Below are 21,577 nucleotides of genomic sequence, written 5' to 3' on the forward strand. Positions count from 1 at the left end.
GTCCATCCTTCCACTGTGAGAAGACGACTCAGCGCTGTGGGTCTGAAAGGATGTGTAGCTGTCAGGAAGAACCTCACTGAGAAAAGGAGACGGACACATCAAACAAAGAAGCTGAACGATGGACTGACCACCCCAGAGTCCAGACCTCAACACCACTGAATGTGTTTGATTACTTCAGAAAATGATCAACCAGCTTCTAAGACTGAACTTTGGAGGTGTGTCTGCAGATTCTTTGAGGAACTGAAAGTGAGTCTTCTTCCCTGGAATAAAGGGGAAGAGAGACACACTGAACACTCAATACTAGATTTAGTTATTGAAGCTTCTGTGTAATTTTCTGTTCTTTTTTACCTGAAGATGGAAATTAAAGAAATGAGGGCACCATCATCATTTATAATGTGGACATTTCAATGTCGCACATGTTCGGTGGACACTTTTCTTGCTCATCAGGATGCACAAAGAGGGGAAACTAAACATAAACAACTTTGGTAACATTTTATAACGACTGGCACCGACAGAGAGCAACTTAATTTTGTTTGTTAATGATGGTTAATAATTATATAACTGCTACTTATGCATTAGTAACCATTACTGTTTGAATTATTAATCTATATTAAAGAAATGAGGCTTGGTCTCTGACTTTCACACAGTACTGAATGTTTCATTGATCAAATATATAGAGCAGGATCAGAAAGTCTGAACCCAGAAATCCATAATAAAACAAATGAATCTGAATATCCACCACTCGCTACATCTGTAAAAATCAACACTGTAGCAGGGAAGTGATTAATGGAGGCAGTCAAAGGCTTCGGTCACATTACAAGCCTCGTTGCTCAGATCTGATCTCTCTGACACAATGGTTCACTCTCATTTAGGTAAGTGATTCAAATCTGTCATTAATGTGACGAACCGGCGTCCTGAAATGACCCTCATGAGCTCATCCTACTCAGTAACGTCATGTGGATGAATCACGTTCATCATCAGCACAAACTAACGAGCAGAACGAGCTTCGCTGAGAAGATAATTAACTCTGATCAGCTCTCAGCTTCATTATTAGAGCGAGACGAAGGAGAAAAAGGTGAGATGAGCTGCTTTTCCACCGTTTACAGGCTTTAACTTCTGTTCGGCACTGTTGCCATGGTAACGCAGAATGACGGCGCACGCGCAGTGGGAAAAAACGCATGAATTCCGAATCGGATCGAATCGGATACGTATGCGATCTAGGAAAGTGAATCAGGTCGGATTTCAAAAGATCAGATTTGTGTGTCCATACAGCCCTGAAAACATCAGATCTGAGTCAAATTAGGGCAAAAAATCGGATTTGTGCCACTTCAGCCTGGTAATGTGAACGTAGCCAAACATGCTTGGAAATGCAAAATTGTGAGTTTAGAGACGTAGAACCACTGTGATGCCACCAAAGGCTCTGAGTCACTTCCCACATTTCCCACAGGGGGAGTTCAGTGAAAGGGGGAAATCAGGTAAAGTGAGGCAAAGGAGCCAATCAGTGTGACCATCATTAATAATTACCACACGAGTGCTCATCATTCAGCATTCGCTTTCACTTATCTGGCACCATCATCGTTTAAAACGTGAACATTTCAATGTCGCACATGTTCAGTGGACACTTTTCTTGCTCATAACGATGCACAAAGTGGAGAAACTAAACACAAATAACACCGGTAACACTTTATAACGACGGCACCGACAGAGAGCGACTTAATTTTGTTTGTTAATGATGTTAATAATTATATAATTGCTACTTATGCATGAGTAACCACTACTGTTCGAATTATTAATCTATATTTACTTAATGACATACTAATAATTAAAACACTGCATCTGCTTTTCATAAATGTGTTACATGTAAGTGAAATGTGTAAAATATGTTTTACAAATATATTATAAAGTTACAATTTATAACAGGGTTCCAATTAATGTCTGTAATGTTTAAAAATTCACACATTAGCCATTTATCAGTGGTGGACAGTGACTAAGTAAATGTAATCCGTTGCTGTACTTAAGTAGTTTTTGTGTATCTGTACTTTACTGAAGTTTTTCCCATTTTGGCCGACTTTTTACTTTCACTCCACTACATTTCAAAGTGAAATATCTCACTTTTTACTCCACTACATTATGAGAAATCTGTCGCTCCTTTTGGTTTATGTGTGTATAAAAACATAACATGTCAAAACAAAAGAAGCGCAAAGCAAGAACACCAATCAGGGCACAGCGCTCACTTTGTTTAGAGCTTGTTTTGACCTGTTGGTCATACCGACCCAGTGCAGCACACGGTTCAACATCAGTGCAGCAGCGTAAAATTTTGGGAGAGTCTATTCAACATAAATGATGAACTAACCTAACTTTGTGTAAACAGACCACAATATAGAAATATGTACTCATATGCAGTTGTGACTGACGTGTCTTTATTCTGAATTTATACAAACACATTTCATTTTATAGTAAATTAGTTTTGGCTAGTTTATGTTTATGAACAGAGACCTACAGATGCAGTTTAGTAAAGGAAACTCATTTGTGAATCTGAGTTTAAAGTTTTTATTAAACTTAAACTTGTAAATAAATCTTAAACTGAAACTTTGCTTGTTTGTAAAAAGTGATTTCAGAGCCACTCAGTTCTACCTGATGGAAACTGTTTGCCTTCAGTGTTTCGTGCTTATGATAATTTTAATACACATCAGCGTCACTAATTAATGACTCTATTAAAAGACTGGTTTACCAAGAGAGACACTGGAGTATTTTCACCTAAAATGAGTTAATGAAGCGAGTCTTGTTACAAAAATGATAATAGGACATCAGAGTCATAATTAATCTTTTAGTGCTTTTACTTTTGATACTTAAGTACATTTGAAGGCAAATACTTTAGTACTTTTACTCAAGTGGAGGTCTGAAGGGAGGAACTTCTACTTTTACTGCAGTAATATTTTACCTTGGGTATCTGTACTTTAACTCAAGTACATGATTTGTGTACTTCGTCCACCACTGCCATTTAAAGATGATAAACTCCACATTAAGTACACATCATGGATGTGCATTGCAAAGTGGCGAGATAAGACATACCGACTTAATTATTTAAAAACAGGACACAAATGTGCTAATCAGAATAATTATGATTCGCTAAATAATCTCTAAATAATTAGCAGTAAAGGAACAGGTATCTCACTGCCTGCATGTTGAAGATGGTAGTTTGGGAAATGATCATTGGCCAGTAACGCGTGTGGCGCTCCAGCTGGGCTTTGGCTCGTTCAAACGGCGCTCTACCAGCAGCATCTACGGGCATGTCTGGAAACGGAGTGAGACGGTTCTCCCTCATGAACTCCCCGAAGTCCTGCAGAGAGGAAAGAGATGATAAGAGGGGATAAGAGACAAGCCTGAGCTCCACCGCAAAACTGAATGATCAGCAATGATGCCCAACACACGGCTCCTGAAAACTGAACATATCAGCTCCTTTAAAGGACAAAATAATGAAGAAGGGCATTGAAGACTTTTAGGGCTGTCACGATTACCCGATTATAACTGGTTACTCGGGCTCCCGAGTGGCGCAACCGTCTAACCATCAGGAGATCGTGAGTTTGATCCCCGGTGATGCTACAGCCGTCTGTGGCCAGGAATACAAGAGAGCACAATCAGCCTTGTTTCCTCTGGGTGGGCAGGATGGCCTCCTGTCTCCCCCCATCACTCAGCGCAATGCTAGCCAGTGCAGGCGTCTGTTAGCTGACGTAAGAGAACTGGCGGTTAGGGTTCAGCTGTTCAACAGCGTTGTGTTAGCGACAGTTCGAAAAGATGTGGTGCCGTTCCCTTTAGCTTTTGCCGCCCTAGCGCTGGTGGTATTGCGTGATTTGGGGAGTCTTAACTAGCGGGTGGAATTGGATGTGTCTAAACCGGGGAGAAAATTGGAAAAAATGAATAAATAAATAATTGATTACTTGACTAAAAATGTACTGATTAACATGGTCTTCTACACTGAAGTGGGTGTGGAAAAATTAGACTTTGTGAGCTGTGAGGCCTAATTTTTTAATTTTTGTGAATTATCAGAACATTTGAGCCAGAACCACCAGAACCATCTACTCTAACAAATACTCTAACTGAACACCAAGTGTGTGTGTGTGTGTGTGTGTGTGTGTATGTGTGTGTATACATGAATTTTTTGTGCCATGTCCAAATTTGCTTTCCAGTTGGTGCATTTTTATTGAATTTTCTTGAAAATGCCGCTTTCAAGTAGGTTTTTACACATTTTGTTAAAATTTGAGGTCATCTGAGGGAGAATTGGCTACGTTATTAGACAACTGCTAATGTCATATAAACCTCACCACCTGAGAGTCTGTGGTCACTTAGCTTATCCTACCTGAAGCCACTTCGGCCGACGAGCCTGATAAACGAGAGCTGAGACGTGTTTTTTCTCGTGTTTTTCCTGAGACCGAAGTCGTTTTTCAGTCTGAGTCTGTGTTGTGAGGATCCTAAAATTTTCACTTAAACATACAGGCAGCTTTCTGTAGGAATGATATCTGCGGCACTGAGCATGTTTAACCAGCGCAGCCATGTTTCTAGAACAATCCCATCTATGTTGGTACAAAAATGTGGTATTGATGTACACTTTTTAAAAAAAACGTTGCTTTGATCAAAAAGGTTTTATATATAACCATGAACACTCAAAGAACACTTTGCATGATTAAAGGGTTCTTTGCATCATGAATAGGTTCTTCAGATTGGTGGAAAATTTGCATGAATGGGCTACAGATGGTTCTATATAGAACCTTTTTGAAAAGGGTTCTATATAGGATCCAAAAGGGTTCTTCTATTGTTACAAGCTTAATATCATAACAACAATGATTAAAGGGTTCACTGTATCATGAAAGGGTTCTTCAGAGTGATATAAGCATCATCTTTTTAATAAGTGTAGGATTTCACATCAAATCACCCAACATGTTTAAAAGATCAGTTATGTTTACATAAATATGGGATCACTGCTGTCCTGCTGTGGTTTGCACTAAATTTATCAATAAATTACCTTTTCATCTTTTTTTGGTCATTCTTGATGATGGGTGTTTTTGTTTTTAGTGTAATCACAGTATAAAATTCAGTAAATCTTGATTATAAAGCTTTAAATAACATTTCTCCTTCGTTTCTCCTCCCGTGGGGCGGACGGGGAACTCACTGTGATGCGGTAGTCGGTGACGCGACCCCCACAGCCCTCACTGATGGAAGGCGGATCCTCCAGCGTGGAGCGGGTGCTGTTGAGCATGTGCAGAAAAATCTCCCCACCGTGGCAACTCAGCATGTGACTGATGACCTTCGACCCAGATTTGCGGGGCTGCTCTAAAAGTACAGAACGACCTGAAACGAGAAGAAAGAAAAGGGATATATATTCTGCATGCAATTTCCCATAATCCCTCTGACCTTTCCTTTCCTAGATCTTCTGTTTAATACGACTTCTAGATCATTGCAGGCCAAAGTGTCACCGGCTGGACGACTGAGAGAGTAAACATTTTTATATGGTGTGCAACTGATAAAATTACATCTTTTTAAAATTGTATTAAAGTTATTGAGTGACAAAACAGTGTGTGATGTTATAAAGTCAATTTTTAAAAACTATATTTGACACATACAGTCATACGCAAAAGTTTGAACGCCCTGGATCACCCAAATAATGCGTTTAGTTGATTTTCTAAGTGAAAATGAGTTCACATATCTTCTAAAGAGAACACAGTCCCATTTCACCCCTCAGCCCTACCCCTCTGTTTTCACGTCTAGGGGTAGGTTGTCCTGATTCTTGGTGAGATAGAGGGGGAGGGCGAAGTGTTGGGGCTACATGGCCCTCCAAACTGAGGTTTTTCAGAGACTCCAAACAGAGTGATATGAGATAAAAAGAGAAACCGGCAGGATGGAGCACAAGAGATCAAAGAAACTCACAAATGTGAGAATTTTCTGTTAAAAAAATCACGATAACCACTGTATTAACTTAGGTTAATGTACTTTCAGTGTATTATGGTCGTTTTCTTCATAACAAGCATAAAAAAAAAAAATCACTAATGGATGCTAATGTCTCGGTAGCTAGCTAGCTAACTTTCCTGCTCCACCTTAAATAGTCCAGCAGTTCTGACGCCTGAAGCACCAGAATGTAACTGCTGCTCCATTTAAGGGGGAACGGGAAAATTCGAACAAGAATCTGGTGAATATCTGACTTCAGCTTCATATCACTGAAGAATTAGTGGTGGGTGATAATAAATAATTGCCCCCTCTTTAAAGGCATATGATGCCCTAAATGTAACTAAAGCCCAGCAGTGAGGAGCTGAAATTTACCCTCCTCTGCTGTCACTGCAGACTGGCAGGGTCGCCTACAGAGCAGCGCTGGTAGCTGTTAATGAAGTGATGCTCTTTTGATTTGAGGGTCCCATTTCAGAGGGAAGATTTCAACCACTACCCTGTAACTCAGTTCCAAGGGGTTAGGGTGACACTCAAGGGGGGGGTAAAAATAAGAAATGGGACGGGGCCTTAGGCTGTGTCTTTGAAGGGTTAAACATATATTTAGATCAAACAACTATTAATAAGCTCAATAATAAACTCAAACAAACCGTTCAGAAGGAAGTTAGTGAGGCACGAGGAGGGTCTGCTGTTGACGTCCACAGGAGAGATCCGAAACGCTCCGGTGCAGTAATGCAACTCTGAAACACAACGTCACAACATCAAGTCAACACAAACTCCCAGTACATTTACAATGACACAAAGAGAACTGCGTTTCCCAGAATTCTTCTTACCCACCTACACTGTTAGTGCGTGGAGTGCACCATTTCAGCGTGACCGTCTCCTTTAGACCACTGTCCTTGCTGGTGCTGCCCGCCATGTGTAGATCACCTGTACACACGCAATCAGAAATACACTGATTATACACTCAAATACAAACGAATATATTGTTGCTGTCAGAACAAAATCTCACATCTCCATATTTCTGTTTTTCATAATTTAATAATGTCAGCTGACCTTTACTTTGTGTGAACATATTATAATGAAGGGACCAATAGAAATAGCCCAAAATGACTTAGAAAACAACCTTGTCATATTTAGTACTGACTAACATTAAAAGTTAAGAATGGTTTCGGCTCCTCTTATGACATTTCTGGAGATATGTAAAGAATGTAGTGTGAGATTTGGTGTTATTGGGAAATCAGCCACTATAAAGGCCTGGTCACACCTTCGTTTGTCAGCAAATTTTCAGGACTGAAATTACTGAATTCGTCTCGATGAGCGTCTTCACACTACAGATTTTCCAAGTTAATAAATTCTGACATGCGAATTTGCATCCTCGACCAAATTTGAGGTTAAAACGGCCAGAATACAGAATCTACATTAAAGCATCAAATGTCAAAACTTTTCTAAGCTAGTAAAATGTTTATCATTATTGTGATAAATTACATCACAATAAATCACTATAAGCTTTTCTGAGCATACTGATGATATCAGTACTTGAAAGTCACTTCCCAACTGTATGTTCGATTAAAAACAGCATAATTATTCCTGTTAAACTGGATTTGGTGCAGAGCAGTGTGTAAAATTGTTTAATACAAGTACAACCCAGTTTTCAAAAAAGTTGGGACGCTGTGCAAAACGCAAAATAAAAACAAAATGCAATGATGTGCAAATCATTTAAACCCTGTATTTCATTGAAAATATTACAAAGACAACATATGAAACGTTGAAACTGAGAAATTTTATTGTTTATTATTTTTGAATTTGATGCCAGGAGGGTTGGGACAGGAGCAACAAAAGGCTGGTAAAGTTGTGTAATGCTAAAAGAAACTCCTGGTGGTTGACTGGCAACAGGTCAGTAACATCACTGGGTATAAAAGAGCATCTCAGAGAGGCGGAGTCTTTCAGAAGTAAAGATGAGGAGGGGTTCACCACTCTGTGAAAGACTGCACCATCAAACAGTGCAACAATTCAAGAAGAACGTTTCTCAATGTAAAATAACAAAGAACGTTTGCTTTTCATCATCTATGGTATATAATATCATTAAAAGATTCAGAGAATCTGGAGAAATCTCTGTATGTAAGAGTCGAGGCCAAAAACCAGTATTAGCTGGCTGTGATCTTTGGGCCCTCAGGAGGCACTGCATTAAAAACAGACATGATTCTGTAGTGGAAACCACTGCATGGGCTCAGAAACACTTCTGAAAACCACTGTCTGTGAAAACAGTTCATCACTGCATCCATAAATGCAAGTTAAAGCTCTAAAACGCAAAGAAGAAATCATATATGAACAGGATCCAGAAATGCTGCCACCTTCTCTATATACATATTTCTCAAAAAACAATAAAATTTCTCAGCTTCAACACTTGCTATGTTGTCTTTGTAGTATTTTCCTTTAAAAATATGGTTTACGTGATTTGCACATCATTGCATCCTATTTTTATTTACGTTCTGCACAGCGTCCCAACTTCTTTGAAAATGGGATTGTAATTGCATTCATAGTTTTTGATAGTTTGTGGCACTACTTTGTCCGTTCTAACTTATCAGATGTCAGAAAAAAAATACCGCGACCCACTGCGTATCCTAAATAACTTCCTGTAGTACGTTTTGCCACATCGCCCACCTCTATTCTGAAGCATCTTGGGGAAGAACTTTTCCATAAAATCCCCACATCAGTGATCACCCACTGTTAAAGGAAGTGTCTGAGCTGACAGTGTGACTATAGTGAAAGTACAAGTCTGTATCTGGAGTGAGTGGCTGCAGCAGCTGTGCAGCAGCTTAGCCACGCAGCTAAACTAGCAGCCGCTTTCAGTATCTGATTATGTATATCTATGATTATTAGCTTGCTGAGCTATCAATTAGGTCCACATTCAGAGTGCTGGGTTCTCAGAAAAGCCTTTTGGTTACTCCACACGAGTATGTATTTCTGCCCAGTGTCTGCAAACAGCTGTTGGATGTTTGCAAATATCCCCATACAATTCTAATTACAGCCAGAATAAATAGCTGTTTTGTTTGTGGTCAGCAATGGTATGGTCTTCCCTCTGTTTGGTAGTTGTTTGTGATGTCGGTAACCAGTTAGCCTAGAACACACTAGGAGCTGCAGCAGAGGCTTTAAACGCTCTGGAATGTGCATTGTTCATTGGATTCAAGGCATTTTCAAATGTCGAATTTTTACAGCCCTAAACAGTGCATACCGCTCTTGATGAACTCCATGTGAGCATCTCGATGGTGCAGAAGCTCCACATCGTAGTTAGCAGAGGTATTTGCATGTTGCTCCTCCTTCATTTTGACAGAGAAAACACATGTAAATGAAAGAAGTTAGTCAGGACTCACAAACACATCCACTTCTGTCTCGACAACTTCCTTCCACGGATCTGGGCTGAACTTCCCGAAAGTAAGTAAGTACGTTTTATTTCTAAAGCACTCTTAAAACAACTTGCGTTGACCAAAGTGCTGTACCTCAAATCAGCCCACACATAAACAACACAACAAGTAAGAGATCAAAAATAAGATAAGATAGGAAAGAGAAACAAAGTGAAGAGGTAAAAGAATAAAAGCAAAATAAAAACAGATAAGATGATGAGTATAAAAAAAGACTTGCAAGTTTGTATAAATATGTTTTTAGTCTTGATTTAAAAACAGCGACTGTAGGTGCTTTGGTGAATAGTGGGAGGTAGACTGTTCCATAGTCTCGGAGCGTAGACTGCAAACGCACGACCACCTTTAAACTTCAAACAAGCCAATATAGGAACAGCCAGCAGGTTCTGCAGGATGATCTCAAAGCTCGCTGTGTGGTAGAGGGAGTGAGCATACTGCCAACATACGAGGTGGCCTGAACATTAAGTGCTTTAAAAACAAATAAAAGCACTTTGAATTGTATCCTGAACTGGACCGGCAGCCAATGAAGTGAAGCGAGGACTGGAGTAATACGGTCTCTTTTCTTGGCACTAGTCAGTAACCTAGCTGCCGTAGTCAATTCTACAGGAGATGAATGCATGAATATCTTTCTCCAGCTCAGAAAAACAGAGAAAAGGCTTAAGCTCTGCAATGTTTCTGAGCTGGAAGAAGCTCCTCCTCACCACAGAGCTGATTTCTTTATCAAATCTGAGGTCCGAGTCAAAGATAACACCAAGATTTCTCACAGAAGTCTTGACACTTGGGGACAAATGGAGACACCATTAATGTGACGAGGACCACCAAAAATAATAACCTCTGACTTGCCTTCATTCAGCTGGAGGAAACTGACAGCCATCCACCTCTTAATGTCCTCAAGACAACTGCTGAGAGACACTGTCATTAGGTCTAATGGGAAGGTAAAGCTGTTGTGCTTCCTAATAATTTCACCTAATGGCAGCATGTATACTGAAAAAAGGAGAGGCCCTAATATGGACCCTTGTGGAACGCCACAAGAAACATCAGCAGAGGAAGAGAAATAGCCGGCAGTATTCACTGAAAAAGTTCTGGGCTTAAGATAAGATGTGAACCAACTCAGGGCCTCTCCCTGTAACCCCACCCACTTTTCTAGGCGACCAATAAGTATTCATGGTCAACCGCATCAAAAGCAGAGCTTAGATCCAATAACATGAGGATGGCGCAATTTCCTTCATCAACAGAAAGTATTTTTTGTTCATGTTCTACATGTGAGGCAGGACAGTGACGTTACGTATCAGCCACAGGAAACCGAAACAGACGCTTCATTAGCCATGTTTCCATGCAGCCTAATAATCTATTAATAATCCAACTAATAGTTCAATCGGAATAGAATATTCCATGTATACACTTCAATCGGAACAGTCTAGTCCGATTGAGGCCATCCGGAATACAGTTTCTATCTGACTGATCGAGGTGGGTAATCCTGTAAATAATCAGTTAAATAGAAGAATAATATCCGTGTAAACGCCTGTATCTGATTACATTCCCTATCAGAAAGTTTAAGCCCGTTCTGATCATGTTTGTCGCGTCACAGTGAGAGTTTATACTGTTCAACATGGCGGAGCAGAAACTGGTCTGCAGAGGAGACGAAGTTTATGCTCTGATCTTTAAAAGACGGCGGTGGGACGGACGTCCAGCTTATGTGTCTCAGAACACGACGTCTTCCTCTCGGCCTTCTTTAATAAGGACATGTGAGGGACGTTTTCCTGAGTCTGACATCATTTTAAAGTCATTAAAAACACAAGCGCTGCTCACTGCTGCTCATCTCACTCGGACTGGACTCACATGATACTCGTACATCTACACTGGTACCCTATGCATGTGCGTAGTTTTGGATTGGATAAATTGTAGTGAGCATGTAAACAGAGATTTTCCATCAGATTGTTGAGTAGAGTGAGAATATAAACACCTCAGTCTTAATCTATAACCGGAATGAATCCAGTTGGTTTGGCAAAAATCTTTGCATGCAAACACAGCCGTTGATTGTTGTCTGCACTCCCGCGTCAGTAAAGCTTTCAGCGCCTTCTCTAAAACAAGCTGCGTAAATAACCTCAGGTTGTAGTTATCCTGTGCGAATCAGCATGGTACAAACAGTCATATTCTGTGTAAAAGGAGTTTTTTATGGAGACTCCGCGTCTGTGTTTACATGCAAAGGCATTTGCCAATCCGATTGAACACTTTCCGATTCCAGATTAAGGCTGAGGTGTTTATCTGCTCACTCTATTCAACGATCCAATGGAAAATCTCCGTTTACATGCTCACTACAAGTAATCCGATCCAAAATGATGCGCATGCGTGGAGAACCACTTAGAGTAAACGTTACCATGGCAGCGAACATCAGTCCAGTCAGAGTGAGATGAGCAGCAGTGAGCAGTGCTTGTATTTTTAATTGCTTTAAAATGCTGTCAGACTCAGGAAAACGTCCTTCACATGTCCTTATTAAAGAAGGCCGAGAGGAAGACGTCGTGTTCTGAGACACATAAGCTGGACGTCCGTCCCACCGCCGTCTTTTAAAGAGCAGAGCATAAACTTCGTCTCCTCTGCAGACCAGTTTCTGCTCCGCCATGTTGAACAGTATAAACTCTCACTGTGACGCGACGAACATGATCAGAACGGACTTAAACTTTCCGATAGGGAATGTAATCAGATACAGGCGTTTACACGGATATTATTCTTCTATTTAAAAGATTATTTACAGGATTACCCACCTCAATCAGTCGGATAGAAACTGTATTCCAAACGGCCTCAATCAGACTAGACTATTCTGACTGAGTTGTAAACATGGACGTATTCTATTCCAACTGAGCTATTAGTTGGATTATTAATGGATTATTAGGCTGCATGGAAACATGGCTACTGAGAAACAGTGGTAAAATTCGTATTACTGCACCTCCTCATTTGCAACTTATCCCTAAAAAAACCAGTCACTCCTGTGGTTTTTGACAAATTTTAATAAGTGAAATTCATTAATTTCAATGGAATTTGTTGCAGTGATTGTTTTCACAAGGCAGATTTTCTGAGCGAAAAAATCTCATGTCAAGCTCAACTTTGGTGCATTCTGATATGCGAACTAACGTCCTTAAGCACTAGTGCTACTGCTCTAGCTACATTGATCTCTGAAGGTGCGGGGCTTCTTACAGAGAATTTCTATTAGAGAATTGCTACTCAATGTCTTCCGGGTTTGTCAGACACTAGAGGGCGCTCCCAAGTGAGTACAAAATCAGTACATTACTGTGAAGCTTTTGTGCAAAACTGTAGTTTGTAAAATTACTAATTTTCTCAACTTGTTAAAATCAGTACTCAGTAGCAGTAATGCTAATCAATCAGCCCTCAGTGGCAGTAATGCTAACCAATTAGCACTCAGTGGCAGTAATGCTAACCAATTAGCGCTCAGTAGCAGTGACGCTAACCAATCGGTGCTCAGTATCAGTAATGCTAACCAATCAGCGCTCAGTAGCAATAATGCTAACCAGTCAGCGCTCAGTAGCAGTAATGCTAACCAATCAGCGCTCAGTAGCAGTGACGCTAACCAATCAGTGCTCAGTAGCAGTAATGCTAACCAATCAGCACTCAGTAGCAGTAATGCTAACCAATCAGCACTCAGTAGCAGTAATGCTAACCAATCAGCACTCAGTAGCAGTAATGCTAACCAATCAGCGCTCAGTGGCAGTAATGCTAACCAATCAGTGCTCAGTGGCAGTAATGCTAACCAATCAGCGCTCAGTGGCAGTAATGCTAACCAATCAGCCCTCAGTAGCAGTAATGCTAACCAATCAGCGCTCAGTAGCAGTAATGCTAACCAATCAGCGCTCAGTGGCAGTAATGCTAACCAATCAGCAATCTGTAGCAGTAATTCTACCTAATCAGCGCTCAATAGCAGTGACGCTAACCAATCAGCGCTCAGTAGCAGTAATGCTAACCAATCAGCGCTCAGTAGCAGTAATGCTAACCAATCAGCGCTCAGTAGCAGTAATGCTAACCAATCAGCACTCAGTAGCAGTAATGCTAACCAATCAGCACTCAGTAGCAGTAATGCTAACCAATCAGCACTCAGTAGCAGTAATGCTGACCAATCAGCGCTCAGTAGCAGTAATGCTAACCAATCACCACTCAGTAGCAGTAATGCTAACCAATCAGCGCTCATTAGCAGTAATGCTAACCAATCAGCGCACAGTAGCAGTAACGCTAACCAATCAGTGCTCAGTAGCAGTAATGCTAACCAATCAGCCCTCAGTAGCAGTAATGCTAACCAATCAGCACTCAGTAGCAGTAATGCTAACCAATCAGCACTCAGTGGCAGTAATGCTAACCAATCAGCGCTCAGTGGCAGTAATGCTAACCAATCAGTGCTCAGTGGCAGTAATGCTAACCAATCAGCCCTCAGTAGCAGTAATGCTAACCAATCAGCGCTCAGTGGCAGTAATGCTAACCAAATCAGCGCTCAGTAGCAGTAATGCTAACCAATCAGCGCTCAGTAGCAGTAATGCTAACCAATCAGCGCTCAGTGGCAGTAATTCTACCTAATCAGCGCTCAGTAGCAGTGACGCTAACCAATCAGCGCTCAGTGGCAGTAATGCTAACCAATCAGCAATCTGTAGCAGTAATTCTACCTAATCAGCGCTCAGTAGCAGTGACGCTAACCAATCAGCGCTCAGTAGCAGCAATGCTAACCAATCAGCAATCTGTAGCAGTAATTCTACCTAATCAGCGCTCAGTAGCAGTGACGCTAACCAATCAGCACTCAGTAGCAGTAATGCTAACCAATCAGCGCTCAGTGGCAGTAATGCTAACCAATCAGCACTCAGTAGCAGTAATGTTAACCAATCAGCACTCAGTGGCAGTAATGCTAACCAATCAGCCCTCAGTAGCAGTAATGCTAACCAATCAGCGCTCAGTGGCAGTAATGCTAACCAATCAGCTCTCAGTAGCAGTAATGCTAACCAATCAGCCCTCAGTAGCAGTAATGCTAACCAATCAGCGCTCAGTAGCAGTAATGCTAACCAATCAGCGCTCAGTAGCAGTAATGCTAACCAATCAGCGCTCAGTGGCAGTAATGCTAACCAATCAGCACTCAGTAGCAGTAATGTTAACCAATCAGCGCTCAGTGGCAGTAATGCTAACCAATCAGCCCTCAGTAGCAGTAATGCTAACCAATCAGCGCTCAGTGGCAGTAATGCTAACCAATCAGCTCTCAGTAGCAGTAATGCTAACCAATCAGCGCTCAGTGGCAGTAATGCTAACCAATCAGCCCTCAGTAGCAGTAATGCTAACCAATCAGCGCTCAGTAGCAGTAATGCTAACCAATCAGCTCTCAGTAGCAGTAATGCTAACCAATCAGCGCTCAGTGGCAGTAATGCTAACCAATCAGCCCTCAGTAGCAGTAATGCTAACCAATCAGCGCTCAGTAGCAGTAATGCTAACCAATCAGCGCTCAGTAGCAGTAATGCTAACCAATCAGCGCTCAGTAGCAGTTCCTCCACAAATCACTAGATTTATTTCATTTTTCCGTTTTAGCCGTTTGGCTCCATTCTCTCTTATTCATGAGCGCCATCTAGTGTCTGCAGTCCTGTTCTTGATTTAATGGGATATAACGTCTTTATATGAGATGAGATTAAACCTCATATACCATCAGTATAATCTGCCTGTTTTATCATCTGACTTATTGCTCTCACATCGTTCCTGCAGTTCGAGCTGCAGCTGATAAAAACGACAGACGAGCCGTAAAATAATAGCGAAGATCTGTATTTGATTTCTGGCCAAACATCAGCGACCAGAGTAGTTAAACCCAGCTTGATAATCTAATGACGAAGAAGCAGAGATCAAGCAAAAGTTTATGATTATTGCTGATTGTAGCGACGCTGTTTATTTCAAATGAGGTGCTAAAACCCTCAAAACTGAAGAGACAAGTCGACACCAAACAGTTACTCCTGTGGGAAGAAGCCACAAGAGTATTTTCAGGGAAATCGTGATGGACTGCAGCTCCAAATCACAGCCCACATCTACATCTACCTTTTCTTCTTTTTCCCCTGTTTTGACATCTCCGCAAATATGTTTTATTTTTCTTTACATGTTATGTTTTTTAAACCATGACTGGTTTCTGTGATTGAAATGAAAAGGATCTGATCTTTTTCAGGCCCTAATTCACAGGTTTCCAGTGTGAGCAATCAAGGAAAAAAGAAAACTATTTTTTAAAAAAAGCTGATTTGAGTTTTTCTGTGGGCCGCTATGCTTTATAGTGGTAAACAGGTGGGGCCTGGGGTGAAACAGGTTGAGAACCCCTGGTTTAAACCATGCCTCTGAACTTCAAGCTGGCCCCGTCAGGAAATGTATGCTGGTTAACCTGGGTTAATAACACAAGGTGAAATTAAGCAAACAGACTACATTATGTTAGTGTCATCTCCGTCACATTAGGGCACAGTTTTTCACTCAATAAAGCCTGAAGCTTTGTTTATATAAAACATGGCGCTGGGGTGGGCGATGGCAAAGAAACATGACATCACAAGTAGGGCTGGGCGATATGGTCAAAACTTTTATCACGATATCAGTCGATATTGATACATATCACAATAAACGTCAAATCTTTTTTTTTTTTTAAGTTTGAAGGCAGATTTTTGTTCCTAAATGGTTAATTGTCATGTTAAACTACGCTTTTACATTTCACAAACCTGTCATGGGACAGCAAACATTAGCTGGCTCGGTAGGTCAGTGATGGATCACACTGCCTTACTGCCGTCACTCCTACCACATCCATGTCAGAGCATATCACAGTATTCAAACACCAGCTAGCAGATGACTGGGTTTCTCTACTGTATCGCAGTAGTTTGAGGTAGAGGTCTGCTCTAATTTTCCGTGTTGCTTGCGGGAGCGGGCGGAAATTAGATCCCTTCAGGTGGGAGCAAATTAATGAATAGTCTAAATAAAGTACAACGATCACTAAAACATATGTAAACAATATAACAGTAAAACAGTTAAAATGTATTTGGTCATTCTTGAGCAACGATCACATGAACAACATGCAGATTCTCACAGGTCTGCTTCACATATACTGCGTCCGCGTGCCGTGAGCGACACGGAAAGTCTTGCTTTTCATTTCGGTGCGCGTGTAAAGTGATCAGCGCTTTCACACAGACCGTATTAAAACATTAAAAAGGCTATTTCTATGTAATTCTTGATGAAATACTATTCCATTCCATTCCAGATTTCCCAGCTGGTCTACAGGCTTGAACCTTTGCCTAATCACAAGTCAGAACGCTGTCCAGGATAAATAAATATACTGTGTACATTTATAAATGATATTTTTGTTGAGCAGAGTGACTGAAGTGACCATTTATCCGTCTGGAAACAGGAATGTATAACTGTCTCGCTGCTCCGCAGTTCAAACGCTGTATGTATGAAAGGCCAGCGTGTCCGAGCTGTAGCGCTCGCGCTGCCGCTTCACTCCCGCTGCACGGAGGCAGAGCATGTCAATCAGGCGTTAGAGAGATGGCGGAGCCTTCAGTCTGACGGCCACAGCTGCCCAGCAAAACACCAAAAATAACGGCTCTGTGGTTTAATTCCTGCTTTATCTTTACTGGGAATTAACAGCGTTTGGTGAAGTTACGCCTGATGACCATGACTGACCTGTTATTTCAGCAGAGGAAAATGAATGTGTGATTAGACTGTGTCAGACATTGGAATCTCAAATGATTCCGATTTTCGGCGGGAGCTGGATGAAATCTCATGGGGGCAGGCGGGAGCGGGACTAAAAAAAGTCCCGCGCAGACCTCTAGTTCAAGGGGTGAAAGAACCGCAATATATCTGACGCTAACTGTAAAAGCATTAACAGTGTGATTCTTTAACACTAGACAGACAGAGTCCTCCTTTAATGTTCGTTTAAACTGAAATCTGTTTGATCTACAGTAACATCAATTCTCCGTGCTGTGTGAGTGACAGAGCGCTGCTTTTAGTTAGCCAGCTGCTAAAACAGCTAGCCTGGGAAGCTAGCGTTCTCTCACTCTCCAGTGCCTCACACAGCATCATCAGTTTACTTTCGTTTAAATCAGGGCTGTAACTCACATGAACCACTTCTTTCTTTCCCTTTCGTTGCTTGGGAATGCACTCATATTAAAATATGACTGAGAGCTGTAACAGTGCTGTAGTTGTGTGGAGCAGACGTGATTTAACGCTGCGAAAGCTGGTTAGGATGTGAGGAAAGAGGTGAGGTCACTGAAGGACAGTATGGTTACGCCACTGATCTCCTCACTCAGACTCGGTCACAGGAGAGCAGATCGCCGATCGCTCCACTCAAACAGGGAATACATAAGTCCACGTTTCAGACGTTGTTAAAGTATATTTGACGACTCGTTTCACTCCTTGAACCCCCTCCCTCTCTAATCATGTTGAAAAACCCAGAAGCGCGCCCTCTTGTGGTGACAGTAGAGTAGTGTCGCTTTCCTTGCAGTAGAGAACGCCACCAGGGCTGTCGCTAGAATGCAGGAGTGTGAGAATGGTGTATTATATTGAACATGTATCGAACATTTCTTATATTTCTATCGAGGAAAATTATATCGTGATAATTACTGTTATTTTATCGCCCAGCCCTAATCACAAGATTTAGTTTCTCAGAGATTTAAAAAGTTGGAACAGACAAAACAGAACCTGTGGTGCCACATACATGATACTATTATAATCATGATAAACTTACAACCAGAGCATGTGAGCGGTATCGAGTGTGAATCGGATAGCCTGGAGTAGGATCAGAGCGGCATGATTTTAGTCGGAGCAGGTTTTCCAAAAGTCCGAAACTATTCTCTTGCTCCGAACCCCTCCAGTATCGCTCCATCCCGCAAGCCACTACTTTTTTGTGTAGTGCCTGACATTAATGATGCAGGAGCGACTCTACAGCTCACACACAACAGTGTTCAGCAGAACTACATACTAGAAATTCACACTAGAGGTCTGGCGGGGAACTGTTTTTTCAGCCCATCCCGCCCGCTCCTGTCAAGAATCGGAATCCTTTGTCCCGCTCCTGCCCACCACAGAAATGTTTTGTCCTGCGCCCGCCTGCGCAGTTCCGTCAAGGCGAACTTACATCCAGTATCTGACACAGTCTATTCACAAACACATTACTCTCTGCTGAAATAACAGGTCAGTCGTGGTCATCAGGCTCACTGGGAGTAACTTCACCAAACGCCATTTATTCACCATTTAAACACAGAGCAGGAATTAAAACACAGAGCGGTTATTTTTGGTGTTTTGCTGGGCAGCTGTGGCCGTCAGACTGAAGGCTCCACCATCTCTGTGAACTATGAGAATCTGTGCGTTGTTCACGTGATCGGCTGCTTCTCAGTCCTTAGAGCGACTTCATTCATTTTAACTCTTTTACTGTTATCACTTCATATTGTTTATATATGATTTAGTGATCGTTCTACTTTATTTAGGCTGTTTATTCATTTGTGGAATTTCTCCTCAAGTGTTCTTTGTCCCACTCCCGCCTGCAGTGGGCTGGCTTCCTGCCCGCTCCCGCGCACAACACTGAATATTAGTCCTGCACCGCAAAATATAGAGGCAGGTCCAGCGGGAATCGTTCGGGAGTGCAAATCTCGACCACACTTTATTAATTATGTAATTTATGGCTGTTATTAAATGAAAAACTAGTTAAACTTTCTGTGCTACACCGGCCTATTTTGGAAGGGTTAGGCTTGTCTTAATGTCGACAAGACCAAGGAGCTCATAGTGGACTTCAGGAAACAAAAGAAAGTGCACACGCCCATCACTATCAACGGAACCACTGTAGAGAGGGTCAGCAGCTTCATGTTCCTCAGTGTTCACATCTCAGAGGAACTGACATGGACCGAACACACCATATGGGAGGTCAAGGAGGCACAACAGCGCCTCTTCCACCTCAGGCGGCTGAGGAGGTTTAGCGTGAACCCCCGCCTCCTCAGAACATTCTACACATGCGCTGTGGAGAGCATTATAACACTTCCATCACCTCCAGGTATGGAAACTGCACTGCCATCGAGCGGAAAGCTCTGCAGAGGGTGGTGCGGACAGCCCAGCACATCACCGGGGTCCAGCTCCCAAACCTCCTGGATTTATACACCAGCCGCTGCCTGAGGAAGACCAGGAGGATCCTAATGGACTCCACCCACCCAAGCCACTCTCTGTTCTCACAGCTGCCAAGCGGGAGGAGGAATAAAGCATAAAGTCCAGAACCAGCCGGGCCATCAGGCTGCTGAACAGCCAGTAGTGCTGGTGTATCGGCCTATAGACCTCTCACTGTCATTATCATGATGATCTCCATGGACAATCCACTCCTCATCCACACCTCAACAGACTCACTCTGATCTCACTGTAACTTCAGTCTAGCAAATCTACTTGCACATATAGATGGTCATCTTGCACATCTCATATCTTGCATAATCTGGATATGTACATATCAGTATTCCATCCCCTGGGCACCCTGCATCTCATTTATCTACCTCGGACTCACAAATTGCATACCTGGATACGTGTAAAACTGTACATACTTTTTATTTCATAACTATATTACTGTGCATAACAGTGAGTAAATTTGGTTATTTGGTGAAGTTACTCACAGTGAGCCTGATGACCACAACTGACCTGTTATTTCAGTATTTGTGAATAGACTGTGTCGGATATTGGACATACACCGATCAGACATAACATTCTGACCATCTCCTTGTTTCTGCACTCATTGTCCATTTTATCAGCTCCACTTACTATATAGGTGCACTTTGTAGTTCTACAGTTACAGACTGTAGTCCATCTGTTTCTCTGATACTTTGTTAGCCCCCTTTTACCCTGTTCTTCAGTGGTCAGGACCCCCATGGATCCTCACAGAGCAGGTACTATTTGGGTGGTGGATCATTCTCAGCACTGCAGTAACACTGACGTGGTGGTGGTGTGTTAGTGTGTGTTGTGCTGGTGCGAGTGAATCAGACACAGCAGTGCTGCTGGAGTTTTTAAACACCTCAGTGTCTCTGCTGGACTGAGAATAGTCCACCAACCAAAAATATCCAGCCAACAGCATCCTGTGGGCAGCGTCTTGTGACCACTGATGAAGGACTAGAGGATGACCAACACAAACTGTGCAGCAGCAGATGAGCTGTCGTCTCTGACTTTACATCTACAAGGTGGACCGACAAGGTAGGAGTGTCTAATAGAGTGGACAGTGAGTGGACACAGTGTTTAGCAGCACTGCTGTGTCTGATCCACTTGCACCAGCGCAACACACATTAACACACCACCACCACGTCAGTGTTACTGCAGTGCTGAGAATGATCCACCACCCAAATAGTACCTGCTCTGTGAGGATCCATGGGGGTCCTGACCACTGAAGAACAGGGTAAAAGGGGGCTAACAAAGTATCAGAGAAACAGATGGACTACAGTCTGTAACTGTAGAACTACAAAGTGCACCTATATAGTAAGTGGAGCTGATAAAATGGACAATGAGTGTAGAAACAAGGAGGTGGTCATAATGTTATGCCTGATCGGTGTAAGTTTGCCTTGACAGATGATTCCGGTTTTCTGTGGGAGTGGGCGGGAGTGGAGCTGAAAAAACAGCCTGGCACAGACCTCTAGTGTGTACTGTCTAGTCCACACATTCAAGACATAAAATAAAGATACTAAGAATGGATCACAGGGAGGAAACATGGAGCGGAGCGGTTTCTCTGATGTTTAAGTGAAGAGCAAAAAAACGAAGAACCCGGAAATGGAGCTGGAGCGAAGGGAAGAGCTTTGAGTGAGGAGCGGAAATGTCTGTGGTTCCACTTCACTCACGTGCTCTGCTTAAAATCACAATGATTTTTATTAAATGTTTTACAAACACCAAAATCCACTAAACCACTTACAAAATCCAGTCAAATTACACTCAATTTGCAATGAAACGTGTAGTCAGTGTTCTTTAAGTACTGATGGCATCGACGATATGCTCAGAAAAGCATACTGGGACACAATTTATCACAATAACAATAAAATATCGACAAACTGCCCACCCCAGCACTGTGTTTGACATTTCCATGGGTCAGTGATTTTGGGTTTGTTGGTTTAAAGGGGAATTCCACCAATTTTTCAAAATGTATGCATAATTCAATCACAGATATAATCAGAGAGATTCAGGGTGGTTTGGTGTGAAATGGTTCAGATGTCTTTACAGTGGTGGTG

At 42.0% G+C, this 21,577-nt stretch overlaps 1 protein-coding gene across 2 annotated transcripts in view; it reads right to left on the reverse strand.

Moving 5' to 3' along the window:
• ints13 (integrator complex subunit 13) overlaps window positions 1–21,577 on the reverse strand; it is a 43,300-nt gene that overhangs the window by 6,575 nt on the left and 15,148 nt on the right. For both annotated transcript variants that reach the window (XM_036577767.1, XM_036577766.1), the window contains 5 exons: window positions 9,170–9,254; window positions 6,772–6,864; window positions 6,585–6,674; window positions 5,168–5,346; window positions 3,176–3,340 (listed from right to left, as the gene is read on the reverse strand). In XM_036577767.1, the coding sequence (XP_036433660.1) occupies window positions 3,176–3,340; window positions 5,168–5,346; window positions 6,585–6,674; window positions 6,772–6,864; window positions 9,170–9,254 (612 nt within the window). The remainder of the gene's footprint in view (window positions 1–3,175; window positions 3,341–5,167; window positions 5,347–6,584; window positions 6,675–6,771; window positions 6,865–9,169; window positions 9,255–21,577) is intronic.

Source organism: Colossoma macropomum, unplaced genomic scaffold, assembly GCF_904425465.1.
Source record: "Colossoma macropomum unplaced genomic scaffold, Colossoma_macropomum, whole genome shotgun sequence".
NCBI classification, from domain to species: Eukaryota; Metazoa; Chordata; class Actinopteri; order Characiformes; family Serrasalmidae; genus Colossoma; species Colossoma macropomum.